The 24,425-nt window shown below is 48.5% G+C and overlaps 1 protein-coding gene across 2 annotated transcripts; it reads left to right on the top strand.

The window, feature by feature from the left end:
* LOC143842851 (cytochrome P450 2J2-like) lies at nucleotides 1–23,038 on the top strand. 2 transcript variants are annotated; one of them, XM_077348117.1, is made up of 9 exons: nucleotides 1–988; nucleotides 11,172–11,337; nucleotides 12,652–12,801; nucleotides 13,234–13,394; nucleotides 14,615–14,800; nucleotides 15,800–15,941; nucleotides 17,153–17,340; nucleotides 18,564–18,705; nucleotides 21,248–23,038. In XM_077348117.1, exons 1-9 carry the CDS (start codon nucleotides 956–958, stop codon nucleotides 21,424–21,426), a joined length of 1,347 nt encoding a protein of 448 aa, XP_077204232.1. In that variant the 5' UTR covers nucleotides 1–955; the 3' UTR covers nucleotides 21,427–23,038. The 2 variants fall into 2 exon arrangements, with proteins under 2 accessions (XP_077204232.1, XP_077204231.1); XM_077348116.1 differs by lacking the exon at nucleotides 1–988 and adding an exon at nucleotides 4,925–5,232.
* Nucleotides 23,039–24,425: the final 1,387 nt, after the last annotated feature.

Below are 24,425 nucleotides of genomic sequence, written 5' to 3'. Positions count from 1 at the left end.
CAACTTTGTCCTAAGGCTTCAGCCCAATCGGGATGCCCACCCGAATTTGCTCGACACTTCCGGAAAGGGAATTCTGCTGGCCAATCAGGCGGGATCCCTGCCAGCCTCGAACAAACAAAGGTTTGTTTTGATATCCGAAAGTGACCTCGGAGAGGTTGACAACCATCCTGTCATCTTTTTAATTGCAGAGGGGCTCTTAAGTTTATAGCCGGAGCATGTCGATCGATCGCTGTGCTGAAGATTTTATGGTGTCCCCCCCCCATTGTTCTCCCCTTAAGGGCTCCTATTTGTTTTCACTGACTCATAAGTCATATGCGGTATCCAAATGTCCCTGAAACAGCAGGATATGCATATAGAATAATTGAATCCTAGAAGAACTGGTGGGCCGCAATTTGACACAGGAGGCTGGACTGCATGGGCCACTTGTCTGCAACAAAGTCCCTCCCCCTGGCTCTCTCCTCCGAACTTCCAGCGAAGCGATCGCCATTTTTTTTCCCTCGGAGCAAGCAGGGAAAACAACGAACCAGCAAGCCTTCATTCACCCAGCGAGGCTTCTCCGGCTACAGTCCCTCCACAGAAGTGCTTTAAAGCTCCCCTAAGTCCCCAAGCACAACACAGCCCCCTGTTCGCAAGTTCCCTTTAATTTCGGCCGAAAATCGCGAAAATTGGGGGGGGGGGATTTTTTTTTTACTCAGGGGAGCGTGGTAACGATGACTTGCCAGCTCACACGCCAGCTAGATAGGTCTCTAGATTAGGAAGAATCAAAGCATATTCATTGCAACATGTATGTTTTGTTTTTTAACCCTGTGCTTAAAGGGAAAGGGGCTTTTCCGGAGCATGATAACAACTGCCCATTGGCTGTTCGTTTGATTGACGGCCAGGGGCGGGAACAAGCACAGAAAAAATCGCTTTCTTCCTAGCGATTTTTGCGAGACCGGAAACCTGTGGGGGACGAATGAAACGCTACTGGATTCCACTACAAATGCAGGTATGCGGAACGCCGAGATTCCACTATTTAAAATAGCGTTTCCACTTTGTGAAAGCAATTGGCAACATTGGTCCTTGTGCGGAAAGGCCCAAAGTCTTTGTCCAGGGGCACCTTAAAGACCAACACAGTTTTAGAATCATAGAATCATAGAATCATAGAGTTGAAAGGGGCCATACAGGCCATCTAGTCCAACCCCCTGCTCAACGCAGGATCAGCCCTAAGCATCCTAAAGCATCCAAGAAAAGTGTGTATCCGACCTTTGCTTGAAGACTGCCAGTGAGGGGGAGCTCACCACCTCCTTAGGCAGCCTATTCCACTGCTGAACGACTCTGACTGAGAAAAACTTTTTCCTGATATCTAGCCTATATCGTTGTACTTGAAGTTTAAACCCATTACTGCGTGTCCTTTCCTCTGCAGCCAGCAGAAACAGCATCCTGCCCTCCTCCAAGTGACAACCTTTCAAATACTTAAAGAGGGCTATCATGTCCCCTCTCAACCTCCTTTTCTCCTGGCTGAACATTCCCAAGTCCCTCAACCTATCTTCATAGGGCTTGGTCCCTTGGCCCCAGATCATCTTCGTCACTCTCCTCTGTACCCTTTCAATTTTATCTACGCCCTTCTTGAAGTGAGGCCTCCAGAACTGCACACAGCACTCCAGGTGTGGTCTGACCAATGCCGTATACAATGGGACTATGACATCTTGTGATTTTGATGTGATGCCTCTGTTGATACAGCCCAAAATGGCATTCGCCTTTTTTACCGCTGCATCACACTGCCTGCTCATGTTTAGTTTACAATCCACAAGTACCCCAAGGTCTCGTTCACACACAGTGCTACCTAGAAGCGTATCCCCCATCCAGTAGGCATGCTTTTCATTTTTCTGACCCAGATGCAGAACTTTACACTTATCTTTATTAAATTGCATCTTGTTCTCATTTGCCCATTTTTCCATTGTGTTCAGATCTCGTTGAACTCTGTCTCTATCTTCCGGAGTATTTGCCAGTCCTCCCAATTTGGTGTCATCTGCAAACTTGATGAGTAGTCCCTCCACCCCCTCATCTAGATCATTAATAAATATGTTAAAAAGTACCGGGCCGAGCACCGAACCCTGAGGTACCCCGCTACTCACCTCTCTCCAGTCTGATGAAACACCATTGACAACAACTCTTTGAGTGCGGTTCTCTAACCAATTCCCTATCCACCTAACGATCTGAAAATCCAGATTGCAGTCCTTCAACTTATCCATCAGAACATCATGGGGAACCTTGTCAAAAGCTTTACTAAAATCCAAGTAAATGACATCAACCAAATTTCCCCGATCCAGCAAACCTGTTACTTGGTCAAAAAAGGAAACTAGGTTGGTCTGGCAGGACCTGTTGGAGACAAATCCATGCTGACTTCCTTGGATCACCAAATTGTCCTCCAGATGTTTGCAGATCGCTCCCTTTAATATCTGCTCCATTATCTTCCCCACAACAGAGGTCAGACTCACTGGTCTGTAGTTTCCCGGGTCATCCTTCCTCCCTTTTTTGAAGATCGGAATAACGTTTGCTCTTTTCCAGTCCTCCGGGACATCTCCAGTCCTTAAAGAGGTTCTGAAGATAATGGACAAGGGCTGTGCAAGTTCTCTGGAAAGTTCTTTGAGTACTCGCGGGTGCATTTCATCTGGACCAGGGGATATGAACTCATCCAGTGCAGCTAAATGCCTCTCGACCACCTCTCTATCCATGTTAACCTGCCACCCAGACACTATCCTTTGGCTACAGCCATCTCTAGATGTGCCTAAACACTTTGACCTGTGGGAAAAAACAGATGTAAAATAGGCACTAAGCCTTTCTGCTTTCTCTGCATCTTCCGTTAGAGTTTGTCCATCCGCACCCAACAGTGGGCCTATTGCCTCTTTTACTTTACGTTTGCTCCTCACGTAACTGAAAAATCTTTTCTTGTTACAATGGGCTTCCCTGGCCAATCTTAGCTCACTCTCAGCTTTGGCCTTTCTGATGATTGATCTACAGTGCCTAGTAACCTGTAGGTACTCTTCTTTAGAGCTCTGTCCTTCCCTCCATTTCCTGAACATTTTCCTTTTCTTGCTAAGTTCCTCTTGAAGTTCTCTGTTCATCCAAATAGGCTTCTTAGAGCTCCTGCAGTGTTTTCGTCTTTCTGGGACAGTCATTGATTGAGCATGCAATAGCTCTTGTTTGAGTAGCGCCCACCCTTCACATGCTCCCTTCCCTTCCAGCATTCTCGTCCATGGTATGACACTCATCATGTCTCTGAGTTTATTAAAGTTTGCCCTACGAAAATCCAACATTTATTCGAGACATGAGCTTTTGCATCCAAGCACGCTTCTTCCGATACAGCAAAGAAGTATACAACGAAGAAGCTGTATCTGAAGAAGTCTGCAGGGACACAAAAGCTCATGCCTCAAATGAAACTTTGTTCGTCTTCAAGGGACTGCTGGACTCCAAGTTCATTCTGCTGCTTCAGACCCACCCGGCCACCCGTTTGAATCATAGGCAGGCCTGAAGCTAGATTGGACAGTCCACCCGCTTGGGTTTCATACATCTGTTGGCAGGTGACCCTGCATAGCCTATTGTGCAAACATGATTCACAGTTCTGGAAATTGGTGAATTTCCAGAGATTTGGAAGTGGAGATTGACAAAGGTGGGGACCTCAGCGGTGGATAATGTGTTTGGACATTTGGACTTGGCTTGGTCCTGAGTCCCATCAGAGAAACAGAGCTGCAGAGTAACAGAGCACTTTGAAGGTATGCAGTTATTAATTACCTTTGTGGATGCGGCACAGATCCACTCACAGTGCTGGAGGTTTAAAAGAGAAAATCTTTACTGGAAAGATTATACAGAATACATATCGTATTCCTCTGCTTCAGTCTCCTTACTGAAGCAGAGTACAAAAGATAAAGAGCAGTTATGAAAGCAGCATATTTCAAGCCTCTATGGCTAGGCAGCAAGCAGACTACATCCCACACATCAGTAGATGGAGAGAGCTGAGACATAACAGCGTCTGCTCCTTGCTTCAGAGCACACCTATCTGCTCTCCCTGAAGAATGAGGAAGCGGGTGGGAGCCCATCTTAAGCAAAGGGAATCCCAGCCATGTGTTGGGAGTTTTTCACTGCAATTCCAGAGTGGACTTTAGGTGTCGCTAGTGAGCACACAAGTTCAGCTCAACTGCTTAAACAGCTCAACAACAGCCGTTCTATGCTGACTTCCCCAAATTATTTGCTGATTGCAATTCCAACATAATGTCAGAGAGTCCTCCTTCCAAGGCAGCCATTTTCTCAGGGGAAACTGATCTTTGTCATTTGTGTCCAGATGCCATTGATAAAGCAGAAGACATATAGACATTGGTCCCTCAAGGGCAAGTTTGTCTATTCATACAGTGCTCCAGAGCCTCAGGCTGAAGTCTTTCATGTTACCGACTACCTGGTCCTTTAACCGGAGATGCCAGAGATTGAACCTGGGGTCCTCTGCTTGAGAATTAGATGCTCTGCCTTTGAGCCACAAACCTTCACTGTGTGTCTCCAGGGACTCAGGCAGAGGTCTTTCACATCCCCTCCTACCTGGTCCTTTGTAACTGGAGACACTGGGGATTGAACCTGGGACTTTCTGCGTGCCAGGCAGAGGCTTAACCACTGAGCCACGACCCCTCACTGTGGGTCTCCAGGGTCTCAGGCAGAGGTCTTTCACATCCCCTCTTGCCTGGTCCTAGTTAAACTGACTAACACATGGGATGATTATCTAGGAGGGCTGTCAGTTGTCCAGAATCACATAGCCTGGTCTACAACTGGACCTTGGACCCCTCCATGGGAAGCAGGGGAACTTTCTGTAACAGGGAAGTAAATGTTATTGAGATCACCCGCCAGGGTGAAACTGCAGCTAAAGGCATGGGGAGGCTATTGATTAATTTTTTTAAAAGCATCCGTAAGTTAGCAAATATTTGCAGTGCCCATAAAAGGGAATATTTTAGGAGCAGCTCTTCACAGTGAAACCCTGCAGAAGAAGCGGCTGCAAACCAAACTGGTAAACCAAGAGAGGAGGAGGAGGAGGAGGAGATGGAACCTCTGCTCCCCGTCCTCCTGGGCCTCGTGGCTGTTTTCGTGGCCTGGACCTTCCTGAAGGTCCAAAAGGCCAGGCGCCAACTCCCACCAGGGCCGGCACCGCTGCCGTTCATCGGCAACCTATTGATGCTTCGTTTTCAACTCCACCATGAAACTTTGCTGAAGGTACCGGGGCTTGCAAGTGCGTAGCAGTCAGTGGCACCTCCTGGGGAGCAGATGGGCTGGTGGATCTCCTGGGGGCCTGGTCCAGCCTGGTCGCCAGCAAGGGATGGAGGGGTAGGGTTGCGAGTCTCAGGTTGGAAACTCCTGGAGATTTGCGGATCGAGACTGGGGAAGACAAGGACCATAAGAGCCCATCCTCCAAAGCACCTGCTTTCTCCAGGGGGCTGATCTCTGTCTTCCCCAGTCTCTGGACATGAGCTGTAATTCTGGGCCAGCCTCAGTTTGCTTGTTTTTATTTTGACTTTGATACTGCCCCTCTGGAACCAGCCGTCTCGGGGCGGGGTGCAATGTGAATCTAACGCCGACGACCAGACAAAACAGTCAAACCTCAGCATAAAGTTTTAAACCAACAAGGTTAAAAACAGATGTATTCATTTTATTTATTTATAACATTATAAGTAGGCTTTTATCATTGAGGTCTGAGTTGGAGAAGACGGGACATCAAAATGCCACTGTTTCCACATCTGACCTGCCTCAAAAAAGAGGTTGAGGGTTTTTTGAATGCTTTGCATTCTTAATTGAACCATCCTTTTATAAGGTTTAGCTTTTAGAAGAAGAAGAAAAAGAAGAGTTGGTTCTTCTATGCCGTTTCCCTACCCGAAGGAGGCTCAAAGCGGCTTCCAGTCGCCTTCCCTTTCCTCTCCCCACATCAGACACCCTGTGAGGGAGGGGAGGCTGAGAGAGCCCTGATATTAAGAAGAGTTGGTTCTTCTATGCCGCTTTCCCCTACTCAAAGGAGGCTCAAAGCGGCTTACAGTCGCCTTCCCATTCCTCTCCCCAGAACAGACACCCTGTGGGGTGGGTGAGGCTGAAAGAGCCCTGATATCACTGCCCGGTCAGAACAGTTTTATCAGTGCCGTGGCGAGCCCATGGTCACCCAGCTGGTTGACTGGTCTATTGTTTATTAACAGTGGTTTGAGGCGATTAACTATAGTCTCATAATATTTAATAGCGTCCTTACTAGAATGTAATTGAGTTAACCACAAAGACTCCCATTCTGAATTTGTAAAGGTTTGAAGCAATTTTTTCAGTTGTTCAGACCACTTAACTCTTCTGAAACCTGGAATAGTATTCTCTGAGTGACCTGGTACTGGTTTCAGTAAGATATTATCACTAGTATACAACAATAGTCTCAGAGGACAATGATCACTCCAAGGGCAATTACCGACCTCAAAATAAGATATTAAATTCAGTACCCCGGGTGATATAGAAATATGGTCAATTGTACCTGCCCGACAAGTTGACAGATAGGTAAAGGTACCACTGGTTGTGTCACAATCGGTACTATGCAAAACATGTAAATCAAAAAGAGAACGCAATTCCAAAAATCTCAAGCCAAACTTATTAACAGTTATAGCCTTGATTTCTAGACTGCCGCTTCCAGCAAACTGTCCCATGGCGGTTCACGGCACATATATAAAAAATCGTACATAAAATCTTACCACAATAAAATCCCCAAATCTTGCACCAAAAAAATAAACATAACAATAGAATACAATAAAACAAGATGGTGGTACAATGGAAAGATCCCCCCCCCCCAGCCTCCAATACAGTCAATTCGGTGCCCTGGAGTGGCTGGGGGTATGGATCACAGCAGGGTAATTCTGTAGATCTACTACCCAAGAACCAGGGTTGTTGTTGTTTTTTAGAATAGGCTGCCTAAGGAGGTGGTGAGCTCCCCCTCACTGGCAGTCTTCAAGCAAAGGTTGGATGCACACTTTTCTTGGATGCTTTAGGATGCTTAGGGCTGATCCTGCGTTGAGCAGGGGGTTGGACTAGATGGCCTGTATGGCCCCTTCCCACTCTAGGATTCTGTGATTCTAAGAATAGGCTGCCTAAGGAGGCGGTGAGCTCCCCCTCACTGGCAGTCTTCAAGCAAAGGTTGGATGCACACTTTTCTTGGATGCTTTAGGATGCTTAGGGCTGATCCTGCGTTGAGCAGGGGGTTGGACTAAATGGCCTGTGTGACCCTTCCAACTCTATGTTTTTATGATTCTACGATTCTATGATTCTAAATTCCATAAAACAATCCCTGCAATTGCCGAATGATTTTAAAACGTTCTTGGCTTGAGTCCCTCACCTCTACCCCAGGTGTCAGGGAAAGTTCAATGAACCCTAGGACATCTAAAAACTGAAGTTTCTTGCTGACCGAGTGAGTCAGTTCAGCTGCAGAGAAGAGGCCTGACTCAGTGGCAGAGTGTCTGTTCTGTATGCAGAACGTTCCCGGTTTGATCTCTAGCGTTTCCCGTTAAAAAGATCAGATGATGTGAAAGATCCAACAAAACTGATATTCCGTAGGTTCAAGATCATAGAATCATAGAATCATAGAATCAAAGAGTTGGAAGGGGCCATACAGGCCATCTAGTCCAACCCCCTGCTCAACGCAGGAACAGCCCTAAGCATCCTAAAGCATCCAAGAAAAGTGTGTATCCAACCTTTGCTTGAAGACTGCCAGTGAGGGGGAGCTCACCACCTCCTTAGGCAGCCTATTCCACTGCTGAACTACTCTGACTGTAAAAATTTTTTTCCTGATATGGACAAAAGGAAAAACTTCTTTGCACTGAGAGTGATTAAAATCTGGAATTTGCTGCCAGAGGATGTAGTGATGGCCACAAGAATAAACTTTAAAGACAGCTTAGGTAGATCCTGGTGGAGAAGTCTATCAATGGTTACTAGCCATGATGACTATGGGGAGCTTCCTCATTCTGAAGCACTAGGAACCAGGAGGCAACAGCAGGAGAAGGCCTCTATGTTCTGTTCTTGGCCCTACAAAGGAACTGGTTGGCCCCTGTATGGGACAGGATGCTGGACTAGATGGACCTTCACTGGTCTGATCCAGCAGGGCTCTTCTGAGGTCCTTATCAGGAGAAGGCCTCGGCCTCTCTACCCTGTTGTTGGCCTTCCAAAGGAACTGGGTGGCCACTGTGTGGGACAGGAGGCTGGACTAGAGGGACCCTCACTGGTCTGATCAAATATGAGTCTTCCGAGGTTCTTATGAAGGCCTCAGTTTCTCTGGCCCATTGTTGGCCCTCAGAGGAACTGGTTGGCCCCTATGTGAGATAGAAGGTTGGAGTAGATGGACCACTGGTCTGATCCAGCAGGGCTCTTCCGAGGTCCTTATGAAGGCCTCAGCCTATTGGTACTATCTGTGGACTTCCAGAGGAAGTGGTTGGCCACTGAATGAGACGGGACGGTGATCTAGATGCACCACTAGTCTGATCTGATCCAGTGGGGCTCTTCTGATGTTCTTTCATAACGCACCAATGGTAAGCTGGTTGCTAGTATCCAACAAGAGGGAAAAAACTTTTTTCTCCTCCTAAATTCATCCATCATCATGAAAACGTAAAACTCTTTCTGCACTTGCCAAGTGATTTGTAAACTCACATGGATTTTGTTTGCCCGCCATGCTTGGAGTCAGAGGAAGTTCAATGAACTCTAGTGCACCTAAAAGAACAGGATCAACAGTGAAGTGTGGCTGAGAGTAAACGTGGCCCGGACTAAAATTGACTTACTCTTTCATCGATAAGCACATGACCAAGTCATTCTATAAAAACAAGGTCCCTACATAGCACAGAGCCAGCCAGAGGAGCTTGATTTTGGACCGGGTTCTGAACAGGGCTCAAGACTTTTATTGTATAAGAAGATCTGGCAGTCTTCAAGCAAAGGTTGGATACACACTTTTCTTGGATGCTTAGGATGCTTAGGGCTGATCCTGCGATGAGCAGGGGGTTGGACTAGATGGCCTGTATGGCCCCTTCCAACTCTATGATTCTATGATTCTATCTTGCATCGATTTCATAGAATCCTAGAGTGGAAAGGGTCATTTAGCCCCCTGTTTAATGCAGGATCAGCCTCAAGCATCCATGATAAGTCTCTGTCCACCTGCTGCTTAAAGACCGCCAGTGGGGGGGGGGGGAGCTCACCAATTCCTTCGGCAGCCTATTCTACAATTGAGCTACTCGGCCTGTGAAATTTATTTTCCTGATATCTAGCTGGTACTGCTCTACACATAGTTTAAAGCCATTACTGCAGTTCCTCTCCTCTGCTGCCCACAGGAACCATTCTCTGCCCTCCTCCAAGTGACAACTTTTCAGATACAGCCCTCCTGTCCCCTCTCAGCCTCCTCTTCTCCAGGCTGAACATTACCAAGTCCCTCAGCCTTTCCTCACAAGGCTTGGTCCCCAGGCCCTGGATCATTATCACCAATCTCCTCTGCAACTTCTCAATTTTGTCCACGTCCTTTTTGAAATGAGACCTCCAGAACTCCAGGTGTGGTCTGACCAATGCAGTCCAGAGCGGGACCGCCGCAAATCATTCCACCCTCCACACGAGAAATAACTTGCCTTATGGGCAATTCTTGTTAAAAAGGAATTTATCTAACCTTTGGATTTTCAGAAAGCTGCCCTTTAACTGTGTAATCAGTTAGAGGAACATGATGTTCTGATGTTCTCATGAAGGCCTTGGCCTCTGTGCCCTATTGTTGGCCCTCCAGAGGAGCAGAGTGGCCCCTGTGTGAGACAGGATGCTGGACTAGAGGGACCCCTGGTCTGATCCAGCAGGGCTCTTCAGATGTTGTCATAAACTCATCTCATGACATCCTCTTTAAACCATAAAACGACAATTGCAGGGTGATTTAAAAAGAAGACAAACAACCCGGTCGGTCTGCGTCTTTTCTCTCCTTCCGGTTGGAAGGAGTTCAATGAACTCTGGAAGATTTCATTCAGCAAAACAAAATGATTAGTGCCAACATTTAGGTAATCCATGGCAGACTGCCAGTAGAGCTGTCTTACCTCTGCAACTGAATTCCGGCCTCTTTCCCGTAATGTCCCACGTTCAGATAACTGACTCAGGAAGTCCAAGGTGTAAACTGCATGGAGCTTTTATTCCAACCCCAGGTCAATTCAGTCCCTGCCCTCTACACAGAATGCGATTTCCGTTTGGATTTGGGGCGATTTAAATTTTCCTTCTGCAGCAAGAAAGATTGATCCAGAGTGACCCTACCTTTATTGTGCGATATCTTGGAGTGCTTTTAACGCTCAATATATTTTAAAATCCAGATTGGGAAACCAAGCTCCTGGTGATGTGACAAGCTTTCCTTAAAGGAGAAGCCCCTAATTTCTCTCAACTTCTGTCGGTCCTGGATTTTTCCTCCCTCCTCTGCCTTTTTCGATCCTCTCAACCCCCCTCCAAGAAAAGAAAGAGGCTCCTTACCTGGCTCCTCTCCCCCCCCCCTTCAAGAAAAGAAAGAAAGAGGCTTGGCTCCCCCCCCTTCTGAACTACCCAAACCACGTGCAGAAGACTTTCCATAACAACCTCCTTCTATGAACTCACGGATTTCAAAACTTAGAGAGCTCTCCATAATGGCCAAGTTAATTAACTTGGTCCATCATAGACCGTCAGGAGACTTTCAAGAATTCTGGGATGAATATTTGAATCCTTTGTCACTGCCTGACGCAAGAACATCAGAGAAACCATGTTGGATCAGGCCAGTGGCCCATCCAGTCCAAAGCTCTGTATCACACAGTGGCTAAAACCCAGGTGCCCTCAGGAGGCCCACCAGCAGGACTAGAACTCCAGAAGCCCTCCCACTGTGGTCCAGCAAGCACCAACAACGTGAGAACACACAGACTCAGAGCGGGTTGTTTACAGCAGGGGTAGTCAACCTGTGGTCCTCCAGATGCCCATGGACTACAATTCCCATGAGCCCCTGCCAGCGTTTGCAAACAGCTGTCTACTAAATGTTAGAACCATAGAATCCTAGAATCATAGAGTTGGGAGGGACCTTCTGGGTCATCTAGTCCATGGACATCTGGAGGACCACAGGTTGACTACCACTGGTTTACAGTCTCTTCTTCATGATGTGCAATGTTCTTGTTTTACAGATGGCCTCCACGTACGGAAACGTCTATACCCTCTGGGTGGGGCATACCCCCATCGTTGTTCTGAATGGATACCAAGCTGTCAAAGAAGTCCTGGTCACCCGTTCGGAGGATTTTGCAGAGCGGCCCATCACCAGTTCCTTACGAGACCTGATAGGCAATGCGGATGGTACGTGGGGGGTGCTGATGAGATGCCATCCCTTTGGCTCTTTAAGTGTAAATGAACATGATGATGCTGTGGGGGCGTTTAAGCCCCGGTATGCCCTTCAGCAGGCAATAAGTGGAAGCTGGATTGGAATCAGGCAGGGTTTGTGGATTCCAATTCCACTGTATGGGCTTGTGGAAAGGATTCCTCTAGATCAGGGGTAGTCAACCTGTGGTCCTCCAGATGTTCATGGACTACAATTCCCATGAGCCCCTGCCAGCAAATGCTGGCAGGGGCTCATGGGAATTGTTGTCCATGGACATCTGGAGGACCACAGGTTGACTACCCCTGCTCTAGATCACGCATGACTTAACTGGGTTCTGATCAGTAGCCTGGGAGGTACCCGGGTCAAGCAGGACTGGGAGGTTAGCCCACTTCCAGGTGGAGCCCAGGAGATCTCGCCGAATCACAACTGATCTCCGGATGATAGAGTTCAGTTCCCTGGGAGAAAATGGTTACTCTGGAGGGTGGACTGTATGGCATTATACCATGCCAAGAACTCTCCAAATCCTGCCCTGTACAGGGTCCAGCCCCCAAATGTCCCGTTCATTTTATTAATATGATCAATGACCAGTAGAATATATTTTTATATATTTCCACAATTGATCGCCAAGCAAATCTCCAGGTACTTCACTACATGCACATAAAAAAAAACCCAAATCCTTTCTGGCTCAAATGCGTCAGCTACTCTGTGCAAACAGCTGTCTGCTAAATGTTAGAACCATAGAATCCTAGAATCCTAGAGTTGGAAGGGACCTTCTGGGTCATCTAGTCCAGCCCCCTGCACTATGCAAGACACTCATAACCCATCGCTCATCCATGCTAACCTGCCACCCCCTTGAGCCTTCACAGAATCAGCCTCTCCGTCAGATGGCTCTCCAGCCTCTGTTTAAAAATCTCCAAAGAAGGAGAACCACTTCCACCTCCCGAGGAAGCCTCTTCCACTGAGAAACTGCTGTAACTGTCAGGAACTTCTTTCGGATGTTTAGATGGAATTCCTCTTGAATTAATTTCATCCCATTCATTCTGGTCCGTCCCTCTGGGGCAAGAGAGAACAATTCTGCTCCATCCTCCATATGGCAGCCTTTTAAATACTTGGTTATCAGATCCCCTCTCAGTCGTCTCCTCTCCAGGCTAAACAGACCAAGCTCCCCCAACCTTTCTTCATACGTCTTGGTCTCCAAACCCCTCACCATCTTTGTTGCCCTCCCCTGGACACTCTCCAGTTTGTCCACATCCCACTGTGTTACCCCCGGTCTCTTCTCTCCATGGTGGTAGGGATTCTTTTTTCCAGTGGCCATTCCTGGAAACAGCAGAGACGGTTCAGCCTCATGACTCTGCGGAACCTGGGCCTGGGGAAGACGATCCTGGAGGACAGCATTCGGCAAGAGGCCAGTGGCTTGATTGAAGCCTTTGCCCAAGAAAATGGTAAGAACCTTTTGACTGTCCTGACCTGGCTTGTGAAGTGAAGTCCAATCCCATCAGACCTCAGAAGCAAAGCTTGGTGTAAAGATTAAGAGCGGGGACTTCTATTCTGGTGAACCGGGTTTGATTCCCCGCTCGTCCACATGGAACCTGCTGGGTGACAATGGGCTCATCACAACCCTGATAGATCTGTTCTAACTGAGCAGTTCTTTCAGAGCTCTCTCAGCCTCACCTACCTCACAGGGTGTCTGTTGCGGGGAGAGGAAAGGGATGGTGATTATAAGCCACTTTGAGACTCCTGGTAGAGAAAAGCGTCATATAAGAACCAACTCTTCTTCTCTTCTTCTAAGCAGGGGGGTTCTTCTGAGAGACTTGAATCTGGAACCTTCTATATACCAGGCATACATCAAACTCTCCCCCCCCCCCAATTCACAGGAAAGCCAATAGATCCCAATAGCTTCCTCCATGCTTCTATCAACAACGTGATCGCCAGTATGCTTTTCGGGCACTCCTTTTGCACCAAGGACGACGTCTTCCAGGACTTGGTTGATGGCTCAAAGGCCATGGGTGAATTCAACGGGACAGTCTGGGCAAGAGTGAGTATTGTCGATAGCAAGGTCTCCTCGCCCTTTTTCTTCTGCACCTTGGAGGAGGGGATGGTGGGCCAGGGGATAGTTTGGTGCAAATCTTCATTGTGGCATAACTTATAGGGTCAATGAGGGTACATGCACATACCTGTACGGTTGATGGCAAATTCCCAGAGATTTGGAGGAAGCGCCCAGAAAGGGCAAAGTTTCTATTGTCCAAAGTAGACATTGTCACCAGAGGAATGGAAACTTCCCTGTCTGATGAAGGGAGCTTTGACACTCAAAAACATACACCCTGGAGAGTCTGTTCCATTGGGTATAATGGACCGGATGAGGGCACCCGCTTTTGGAGCCCCTAGGATTTGGACCCCTTGGTCTGATCTTTTTGAAAATTGGAGGGGAGTCAGGGATGACCCTTTCTGAGATACCCTGAACGTTTGATGGGTTTAACTTAAACCCCCACCCCCCAGGCCCTGGGAAAAGTGGGAAAGCAGAAATTCCAATGAAAGTCAATGGCGCCAGTCTGAGGCAGCCTCGGCCAAAGCCACAGGGGTTCGAATCAGGACCGCTGTGTACAACCCTAGAGGCAACATCAGGGGAATGATTCAGCCCCTGTTGTTGGTGCTACAAAGGAACTGGTTGGCTCCTGTGTGAGACAGGAGGCTGGACTAGAGGGAGCCTCCTTGGTCTGATAAAGCAGGGCTCTTCTGAGGTTCTTATGAAGGTCTCAGCCTCTCTGCCCTGTTGTTGGCCCTCCAGAGGAACTAGTTGGCCCCTGCGTGAGGCAGGATGCTGGACTAGAGGTCTGACCCAGCAGGGCTCTTCTGAGGTTCTTATGAAGGCCTCTGCCTCTCTGCCCTGTGGTTGGCCCTCCAGAGGAACTAGTTGGCCCCTGCGTGAGAAAGGAGGCTGGACTAGAGGTCTGACCCAGCAGGGCTCTTCTGAGGTTCTTATGAAGGCCTCTGCCTCTCTGCCCTGTGGTTGGCCCTCCAGAAGAACTGGCTGGCCCTTGTGTGAGAAAGGAGGCTGGACTAGGTGGACCCTCCCTGGTCTGACCCAGCAGGGCTCTTCTGATGTCCTTATGAAGGCCTCGGCCTCTCTGCCCTGTTGTTGGCCCTCCAGAGGAACTGGTTGCCCCCTGTGTGAGACAGGAGGCTGGACTAGATGGACCCTCCTTGGTATGACCCAGGAGGGCTCTTCCAGTGTCCTTATGTCTTTCTTCCACGCAGCTCTACGATGCCTTCCCAAGGATCATGAAGCCCCTGCAACCCATCCTGCAAAGAACACTGCTAGCGCTCATTCATTGGAGGAAACTGAAAGCACTCATAGCAAATGAAATCTGGGAACATCAGAAGAACTGGATGCCTGGAGAGCCACGGGATTTCATCGACTCCTATCTTGCTCAAGTGGAAAAGGTAAGTACAATAAAGCAGGGATCCTCAACCTGTGGTCCTCCAGATGTTCATGGACTACAATTCCCATGAGCCCCTGCCAGCATTTGCTGGCAGGGGCTCATGGGAATTGTAGTCCATGAACATCTGGAGGACCACAGGTTGAGGATCCCTGCAATAAAGAATCTGCAGCGGTTTTGCTTCGCAAATCAGCGGCTGTGTGTTCTTTGCATGGACATGGGAGGGACCGTTTAAGTTGTTGGCGCATCAAGAAAGTTTTCTGCAGCGTTGGGACTCCAAACAAAAAAAGTGAGGTCTTGGTGTCCACGCCTGTTAGTCGAAATCGCCAAGGAAGACAGGCAAGGGCCAACCACCTCTGCTCATATCTAGCTTTCAGAACTGCAGGATGGTCACCATAATTAGTCAATACCTCGAAGGGACTTTCCACTACTGGTTGGAAAAGTCCTGATCGCATAGTGAGATCTGACAACGTCGGGCTAGCCTGGCCCGTCCAGGCAAGGATTCTTGATATGTACCTGGGACAACAAAGCATTAAAGAACTTTCCGCTAAACATCCGGAAGAAGTTCCTGACAGTTAGAGCAGTTCCTCATTGGAACTGGCTTCCTCGGGCGGTGGTGGGTTCTTCTTCTTTGGAAGTTTTGAAGCAGAGGCTGGAGAGCCATCTGACGGAGAGGCTGATTTTATGAACTTAGGCAGATTGTGAGTGGGTGGGCAGAGGAGATTGTGTCAGTGCTAGGCTCTTGTGACCCTTTCTTGCAAGTCCAGGGAAATGTCCATCGTGAATTTGGGTCAGGAAGCAAATTTCCTCCAGGGCAGACTCCAGGGATTCTGGGATTTTTTTGGGGGGAGGGGGGCATCATCTGGACATGGAATCGGGGTCACTCTAGGTAGGCAGGTACTTGTAAATTTCCTGCATTATGTGGGGGGCCGGACTAGATGACCCTGGAGGTCCCTTCCAACTCTATGATTCTGAAGCCCTTCTCTTCCTTTCTGGTCTCCAGTGTAAAGGTGACCCCACCTCGACGTTTACGGAAACAAACATGCTGCAAGTGATCATGGAACTCTTCATCGCTGGCTCGGATACGTCCACCGTCGCCTTAAGCTGGGCTCTTCTCTACATGGTGGAATTCCCAGAGATACAAGGTTGGCTTCCCAAACAGCGTTGTCCCCCCCCCCCCCCCCCCGATACCTGAAATTGTAGCCAACTTCTCCCTGGTCCGCTCTCGGGATAACAAATAGGAATGTCATGAACGTAGGGTTCTGCTGGATGGAAGTAATCCCTCATTAGACGAAAGACCCACAGGGTTCCATAGAATATGAAGACATCCGGTCTTTATTCAAAAGGCATAAGAGAAATCTCAAAGGCATAACAGAAGGCATAAGAGAAATCTCAAAGAACGGAACAAGAAGCAATTGACATGAGCAAAGAATCACGATCCAGCCAGCTTTATAGAGCAGGGGTAGTCAACCTGTGGTCCTCCAGACGTCCATGGACTACAATTCCCATGAGCCCCCTGCCAGCAAACGCTGGCAGGGGCTCATGGGAATTGTAGTCCATGGACGTCTGGAGGACCACAGGTTGACTACCCCTGTTATCGAGGTCTGGGTGTTCAGGCGGGGAATAGGCGTTCACACCAGAGAGGCCTTAGATCTTTAGTCACGAACCTAGGAGACACCTAGGCTGATTCTGCACTTACTTTGTTTATTCCGTTGTGGATCCTGCTGAATTCAGATCAATAAAGGTTTGCACCGAAGTGTCCCCTGGCCCACCATCCCCTCCTCCAAGGTGCAGAAGAAAAAGGGCGAGGAGACCTTGCTATCGACAATACTCACTCTTGCCCAGACTGTCCCGTTGAATTCACCCATGGCCTTTGAGCCATCAGCCAAGTCCTGGAAGACGTCATCCTTGGTGCAAAAGGAGCGCCTGAAAAGCATGCTGGCAATCACGTTGTTGATAGAAGCATAGAGGAAGCTGTTGGGATCTATTGTATTTCCTGTAAATTGGGAAGAGAAAAAAAGAGTTTGGTGTATGCCTGGTATACAGAAGGTTCAAGATTCAAATCTCTCAGCAGCTGGCCTTGCTTAGAAGACTTGGTTTTTATATGCCGCTTTTCTCTACCCGAAGGAGTCTCAAAGCGGCTTACATTCACCTTTCCTTTCCTCTCCTCACAATTGTGAGGTAGATGAGGCTGAGAGAGCTCTGAGAGAACTGTTCAGTTGGCCATTTGTCACTCTCCTGTGAGTGTCTTGCACAGTGAAGGGGGTTGGACTAGATGACCCTGGAGGTCCCTTCCAACTCAGTTATTCTGTGATTCTGTGAAAGAATACCTTGAACCTTCTCTCTCCATTGGCAGAACAAGTCCAAAAGGAGCTGGACACCGTCCTTGGCCCGTCCCACGTCATCTGCTATGAGGATCAAAAAATCCTGCCGTTCACCAACGCGGTGCTACACGAGACGCAGAGGTTCAGCAGTTTGTCTGCAGTGGGGGTCATGCATAAGAGCACCAGGGACACCAGCGTCATGGGAATGCCTCTGAGCAAGGTAGGGGGGCCACCTCCAGGGAGACCCTGGCAATCTCCTGCTATTGCGGTTGCTCTCCAGAAGAACAAGGTCAGTTCCCCTGGCAAAGATGTATGCTTCGGAGGATGGACTCTATGGCATCGTAGCCTGCTCCCTCCCCTCACCATGCCCCATCCTCCTGGGGCTGTACCCCCAAATATCCAGGGATTTCCCAATCCAGGACAGTCAACCCTCTATCTAGGTGAGGGTCTGTACTCTTTATTCATAGTCATGTATATCACTAAAGCAAAAACAAAGGAACGTCTGAAGAGCCCTGCTGGATCAGACCAGTAGTCCAGTCTCCTGTCTCACACAGGGGCCAATCAGTTCCTCTTGAGGGGCAGGAACGGGGCAGAGAGGCCGAGGCCTTACTAAGAACACCAGGAGAGCCTTGCTGGGTCAGACCAGGGTCCATCTAGTCCAGCCTCCTGTCTCTCACATTGACCAACCAGTTCCTCTGGAGGGACAACAACAGGGCATGGAGGCCAAGGCCTTCAGAAGAACCTCAGAAGAGCCCTGCTGGGTCAGACCAGGGGTCCATCCAGTCCAGCCTCCTGCCTCACACAGGGGCCAGCCAGTTCCTCTGAAAGGCCAACAACAGGGCAGAGAGGCCAAGGCCTCTCTGGCTTTGGGATTCAGTGGCTTAGTGCTCCTGAATGTAGACGTTCCACTCAGTCACAACTGGCAGACATATCTCCGTGTATCTATCTAATCCACCTTTAAAGATGGTTTATTGCTGTGGCTATCTTTACATCCTGTGGCGGCAACTTCTACATTTTTATCACTCTCTGCATAAAACACTATTTCCATTTGTCCCTTTTGAACCTACTGCTCATCAGTTTCATTGGGTGCTCTCGAGCTCTAGTATTTTAGGAGAGGAGAAAAAATTTCCTTGTCATTTCTCTAGGTCCAAACATCCAGTTCTTATTAATCTGCATCTTATTCTGGGCCCCAATCCAGCACCTAGTTTGACAGGAGGGTTTTCATCGCTGCTCCAGGCATGATAACATCAGAGAAGCCATGTTGGATCAGGCCAAGGGCCCATCCAGTCCAACACACTATATCAGATAGTGGCCAAAACCCAGGGGCTATCAAGAGGTCCTCAAGGGGGGCCAGAACTCCAGAATCCCTCCCAGTGCTCCCCCCCCCCCCAAGAACCAAGAAGACCGGGATTCCCGGCCTCATGCGGTATTATTTTTCTGTAGGGTGTCATAATTCTCCCAAACATCTTCTCCGCCCATTACGACCCTGAACAGTGGGAGACACCACGCAAATTCAACCCCAGTCATTTCTTGGACAAGGATGGGAATTTCGTGAACAAGAATGCTTTCCTACCCTTCTCAGCAGGTAACACGATGCTTAACGTTTCACTTGTGTGCATATAGGGGAGGGTGAACACTTCAAAGGCACTTTCCCAGATGGTCATGACATAAGTCCAAAAGGCAAAGTGTAAAATCATATAATTCTAGAATCCTAGAGTGGGAAGGGACCTCCTGGGTCACCTAGTCCAACCCCACTTTAGTATGCAGGACACTCACATCCCTATCGCTCATCACTGTCACCTGCCACCCCCTTGAACCTTCACAGAATCAGCCTTTCTGTCAGATGGCTCTCCAGCCTCTGTTTAATAATTTCCAAAGATGGAGAACCCACCACCTCCCGAAGAAGCCTGTTCCACTGAGAAACCACTCTCACTGTCAGGAACTTCTTCCGGATGTTTAGGTGGAATGTCTTTTGAATTAATTTCATCCCAACTCTGCTCCATATGGCACCCTTTTATATACTTTTATATGGCACCCTTTTATATACTTGAAGATGGCTATCAGATCCCCTCTCAGTTGTCTCCTCTCCAGGCTAAACAGACCAAGCTCCCCCAACCTTTCCTCATCCGTCTTGGTCTCCAAACTCCTCACCATCTTTGTGGCCCTCCTCTGGACACGCTCCAGTTTGTCTACATCCCTCTTCAACTGCGGTGCCCAAAACTGAATATATGGGACGGTTCCTAAGAACCTGGTTCGAAAAGAGCAACCTTTTAGTGCTTATGGCACTGCGGATGTGAGGAGGAAGGGCCTGAAGACTGGGAAGGAATGAATTGGGGTGGGGAACAGGCCCCGTTTTTCTATCTAAAGCAAAGAGCCTCATAGCTTGCCCCAGCTCCATTCTTTTCAATATGATTGACAGTATATTTATTTGTTTTTATAGTCTGGGCACGGCTAGCTGGAATGTCAGGTGCTGGATGAAGGCTGAATAAGATTTCAGCACCTGGAATATCACCTTTTTCCTCCCCCCTCCCCCCGCACAATCCCAAAATGGGAGAGTGCCTACTAGTCCTTAAAAGTAGCACCGAAAACTCAGCAATGCTGGAGCCTGCCGTTCCTTCTTTTTCCCAGCAAGTCTAGCTGCAAACACGGTCAGTTTGCCACCAGCTTTTGGTATCCCCAGCACAGGGTTTTGAAAGCAAAGGAGAAGCAGAGGTGGTTGGTCATTGCCTTCCTCTGCAGAGCCTTCCTTGGTGGTCTCTCTTCCAAGCCTCATGGTGAACCCAGCAAGGGGCTTCCAAGGCAAGGGAGAAGCAGAGGTGGTTGGCTTTTGCCTTCCTCAACAGAGCCTTCCTTGGTGGTCTCTCTTCCAAGCCTTATGGCGACCCCAGCAAGGGGCTTCCAAGGCAAGGGAGAAGCAGAGGTGGTTGGCCATTTCCATTCCTCTGCAGAGCGTTTCTTGGTGGTCACTCTTCCAAGCCTCATGGTGACCCCAGCAAGGGGCTTCCAAGGCAAGGGAGAAGCAGAGGTGGTTGGTCATTGCCTTCCTCTGCAGAGCCTTCCTTGGTGGTCTCCCATCAAAGTACAGATCCTGCTTTTAGCTTCCCCCAGCAAGGGGCTTCCAAGTCATTTCCATTCCTCTGCAGAGCGTTTCTTGGTGGTCACTCTTCCAAGTCTCATGGTGACCCCAGCAAGGGGCTTCCAAGTCAAGGGAGACGCAGAGGTGGTTGGCCATCATGTTCCTCTGCAGAACCTTTCCCTGGTCTCCCATCCATATTTTGGCTCTGCTCAGCCTACAAAATCGGACAAGATTGGCCTATACTATGCTGCCTTCTTTCTTTCTTAGTAGAACAGAGTAGTGAAATAGCAATTGTCTTCTAAAAGCGGTGCCCAGTGTCTCAGGGGCCCCTTTGAAGTTGCCTGGAGAGCTTTAATCAATTGGTTTGATAACCAAGGACAGATGGCAACTTTGATCTACAGATACTGGCAGTCTTCAAGCAAAGGTTGGAGACACACTTTTCTTGGATGCTTTAGGATGCTTAGGGCTGATCCTGCGTAGAGCAGGGGGTGGGACTAGATGGCCTGTATGGCCCTTCCAACTCTATGATTCTGTGATTCTATGATTCTATGATTCTATGATTCTATGACTCTATGATTCTATGATTCTATGATTTTATGATACTTTGGGGACAAAGTGAGCTCTGGCTAAGAAACGTTTATGTGGCAACAAAAGCGTTAAGTCTTTTGTGTCATGCTCCATTCAATCACTTTGAAGCCATGAAGTCCGCGGACTACAACTCCCATGAGCCCCTAACTGGAAAGACCTATGAATCCAGCAAATGAGCCAGGAGTTACAGTTGTTGATGCGGTGGTTAGTTAAGGGTGCTGATGTTTAGAAATGTATTGATTGTATTTTAAACTATATTTATTTGTAATCTACCTGAGTCAGTTTGCTGGGTGGGTGGTATATATAAATTGAATAAATAATAAAAAAATAATGTTCAGCATTTGGAGTGAGATTCTGTCCCACAGTGATGCAGGTATTCAGCTCCCAGGGGTTGCAGGTACGTCTCCCTTCAAGCCCACCTCTGCATGGTTGCATGATGCATGTTCTCATCTTCCCTTTGCAGGGATCCGTGTGTGTCTGGGAGAGAAGATGGCGAGGACCATGCTCTTCATCCTCTTCAGCAGCCTGCTGAGGGCGTTCCGCTTCCAGCTGCCAGAAGGGGTGAAGGGAATCAATAGAGAGGGCATTTTGGGGCATGCCATGTCCCCCCATCCGTATAAGATATGTGCCATTCCCCGCTAGGCTGTACGACAGCCAGCCTTTAAAAAAACCTTTTTATTCTGTAAATCACTATGTGGGTTTGTTCTTTTTTTAGCAGTACGTAAATCATCATTCGAGATCACAGATATACGACAAACTTATGACCATTTTGCAACATTGGGATTGTCATGGACTTTCCAAAATATTCAGTCAGAGTAGTTCGGCAGTGGAAGGGGCTGCCTAAGGAGGTGGGGAGCTCTCCCTCACTGGCGGTCTTCAAGCAGAGGCTGGACAGATCCTTCTCCTGGGTGCTTGAGGCTGATCCTGCACTGAGCAGGCGGTGGGAGTAGATGGCCTTCATGGCCCCTTCCCACTGTAGGATCCTGTGAGTCTAGTTCAGCCATGGAATGGGCTGCCTAAGGAGGAGGGGAGCTCCCCCTCACTGGCCATCTTCAAGCAGTGGCTGGACAGATCCTTCTCCTGGATGCTTGAGGCTGATCCTGCACTGAGCAGGCGGTGGGACTAGATGGCCTTCATGGCCCCTTCCCACTGTAGGATCCTATGATTCTATAAGGGAACTGGAGAATTCTCATTGGGCTGTCCTTCGCTTCAATTAGAGTGTTACATTGCCCACAGTTCTCTGGGGAGAGTCTAGACCAGGGATTCCTGCCCTTTTTGAGCCTGTAGGCCCCTGTGGAATTCTGGCTCTAGATTCAGAGGATTATTGCCTCTGACTGTGGAGGTTCCTTTTGGTCACCATGGCTAGTAGCTACCTAATAATCCCAAACACAGAGGTTGGCCCTTTCAATGAGTATTTGCTACATACTATATTTTTTGCACTCCATCTGTAGAAGCCTCATAGAGATGGGACAGCCAAATTGTGGCTCTCCAGATGTCCGTGGACTACAATTAGCATGAATTCCTGCCAGCATGGACTCGTGGTCATTGTAAACCATAGACATCTGGAGAGCTCCAGTTTGGCCATCCCTGTACAGAGCATTTACACCCCAGCTTACCTCAAGAAACTTTGTGACTTTGTGACTTCTGCCAGCTTTTGGAATTGTCCAGTTGTTTTCATTGTATATCTTGATATTTCCTGACTGGCCAAAAAATCAAATAACACCAACATGTGGGAGTCACTGAAGACGAGATGCAGCTGTAGGTAGTTTCACTGGCCCACAGGGAAAAATCCAGCCACAGCAAAAGTGTAATTTTATTAAGACTTACCGAAATATTATGCAACAGGGAGTGCTGAGATTTGGCCGGCAGCATCCTGAGGGCCCTGACCTGCTGGATGGCCCAGGCTAGCTTGATCTCATCAGATCTTGTAAACGAAGCAAGGTTGACTCCAGTTATTACTTGGGAGAGGAGAAAACCCAGGATTGCGAAACACAGGCAGTGACGGCAAAGCGTCTCTGAACACCTCTTGCCTTGAAAACTCATTGTTGTTTTTATGTTATGTATATATTTTCTCTGTTTTTAAGTATTCTAACGATGGATGTTGCAGGGGTTCTTGATTTTAATAATTTTAAATTGTCAGCCACTTTAGTGGGCCTTGTATGGGCAGAAAGGTGAGATATACATTTTGTCTTGTTAATAATAGCAACAGCAGTAGTAGTAGTAATAATAATAAAAAACAACTTTTTGCTTCCAACTCTTCCTCTGGCTGGATGTTGAGTCTTTTTATTGTTTCTGAGCACAGAGCCCCCCCAAATTTGCAGCTTGTACCTTTCTGAAAACGGGTACTAGATGTTGCAAACTAACTGGACTGAACCCTGATGCATGCAAGACAAGATTTCAAAATGCCCCAGAGATGCCTACTGAGGTGAAGAAACAAAAACCGATCTCTTCCTTTGGATAGATTACAGTCAGCCATTCAGGAGGATTCTCCCTGTCGGGAACACTCATCTCTCCGTGTTTTGGTTCTCTATGATTTATTAGTGTCTGATGATTTGGCTGGAAAGTTAGTGAATGACTGGTCCCCAGTTGCCCTGGCAGCTGCATAGCAGTAGCAATTACTTTGATCCCAGCCAGCATCTGACAATGGCTTGAGAGGGACAGGGGGATTGCATTTTACCCATTTTTTTTTTGATCCCTTGTTCAGTCTGGTGCTGTGCTAAAAGTATTTGCGAACATTTTCTTTTTAAATACTCGATATCTGAACAAAATGGACTCAGAGATATGGAAGTAGGGTTGCCAGGTGTCTCCTGGTAACCAGTGGGCGTGTTTCCCAGTCACCAGTCAGCTGGCCTGCGGGGGGGGGGTGACGAGGAAGTGATGTCATCATGCCAATGAATTCTGAGTGAAACTCTGGGTGTTTGGGCAAAAACCTGCTGCTAAATCCAGCTTCTACTAGTTTTTGCCCAAATACCAGATTGTCACCATTTGCTGGTGCGATGAGATCACTTCCTGTGCAACACGTAAACTGTGTCCTGAGACTCTATTGGGAAGTCTCCCCACTTATCAACAACCAGCATGTAGGGTCTGGAAGCAGGGGACCCTCACCTCAACCAGGCTGAGCAACCCTTAGAACAGCTCTGATTATTTGAAGGGGCAGATTTTTATACCCTGCTTTTCACAATCCCCAAAGCGGCATAACATCCCTTCCCTTCCTCTCCCCGCGACACACACCCTGTGAGATAAGGGGGCTGAGAGAGCTCTGACAGAACTGTTTCGTGTTAACAGCTCTAACAGGACTGCCGAGTGCAAGGTCTCCCAGCTGGCTGCCTGTGGAGAAGCGGGAATCGGACCACGATAGGGATGCCAGCCTCCAGGCGGGACCTGGGGACCCCCTGGACTTACAGCTCACCCTAAAGAGATCTGTTCCCCTGGAGACAATGGCTGCTGTGGCGGGTGGCCTCCCTAACATCAGCATCCCCTCACCGCCCACTCCCGGCCCCACCACCAAATCCTCCCGGTCTCCCCTGGCCAGAGTTGGCAACCCGGCTCCCAGAGCGGCCCGCCTGACTCCACCCTCCTCCCGGAAGTCCAGCCCCCCTCCTCGCGAGGGCCGGTCCGCGGCCTCAGGCTCCGTCCGGAAA

Source organism: Paroedura picta, chromosome 8 (genome assembly GCF_049243985.1).
Source record: "Paroedura picta isolate Pp20150507F chromosome 8, Ppicta_v3.0, whole genome shotgun sequence".
Taxonomy (NCBI): domain Eukaryota; kingdom Metazoa; phylum Chordata; class Lepidosauria; order Squamata; family Gekkonidae; genus Paroedura; species Paroedura picta.
Note: the sequence above shows the minus strand (reverse complement) of the source record. Positions and strands in the feature narration are given on the sequence as shown.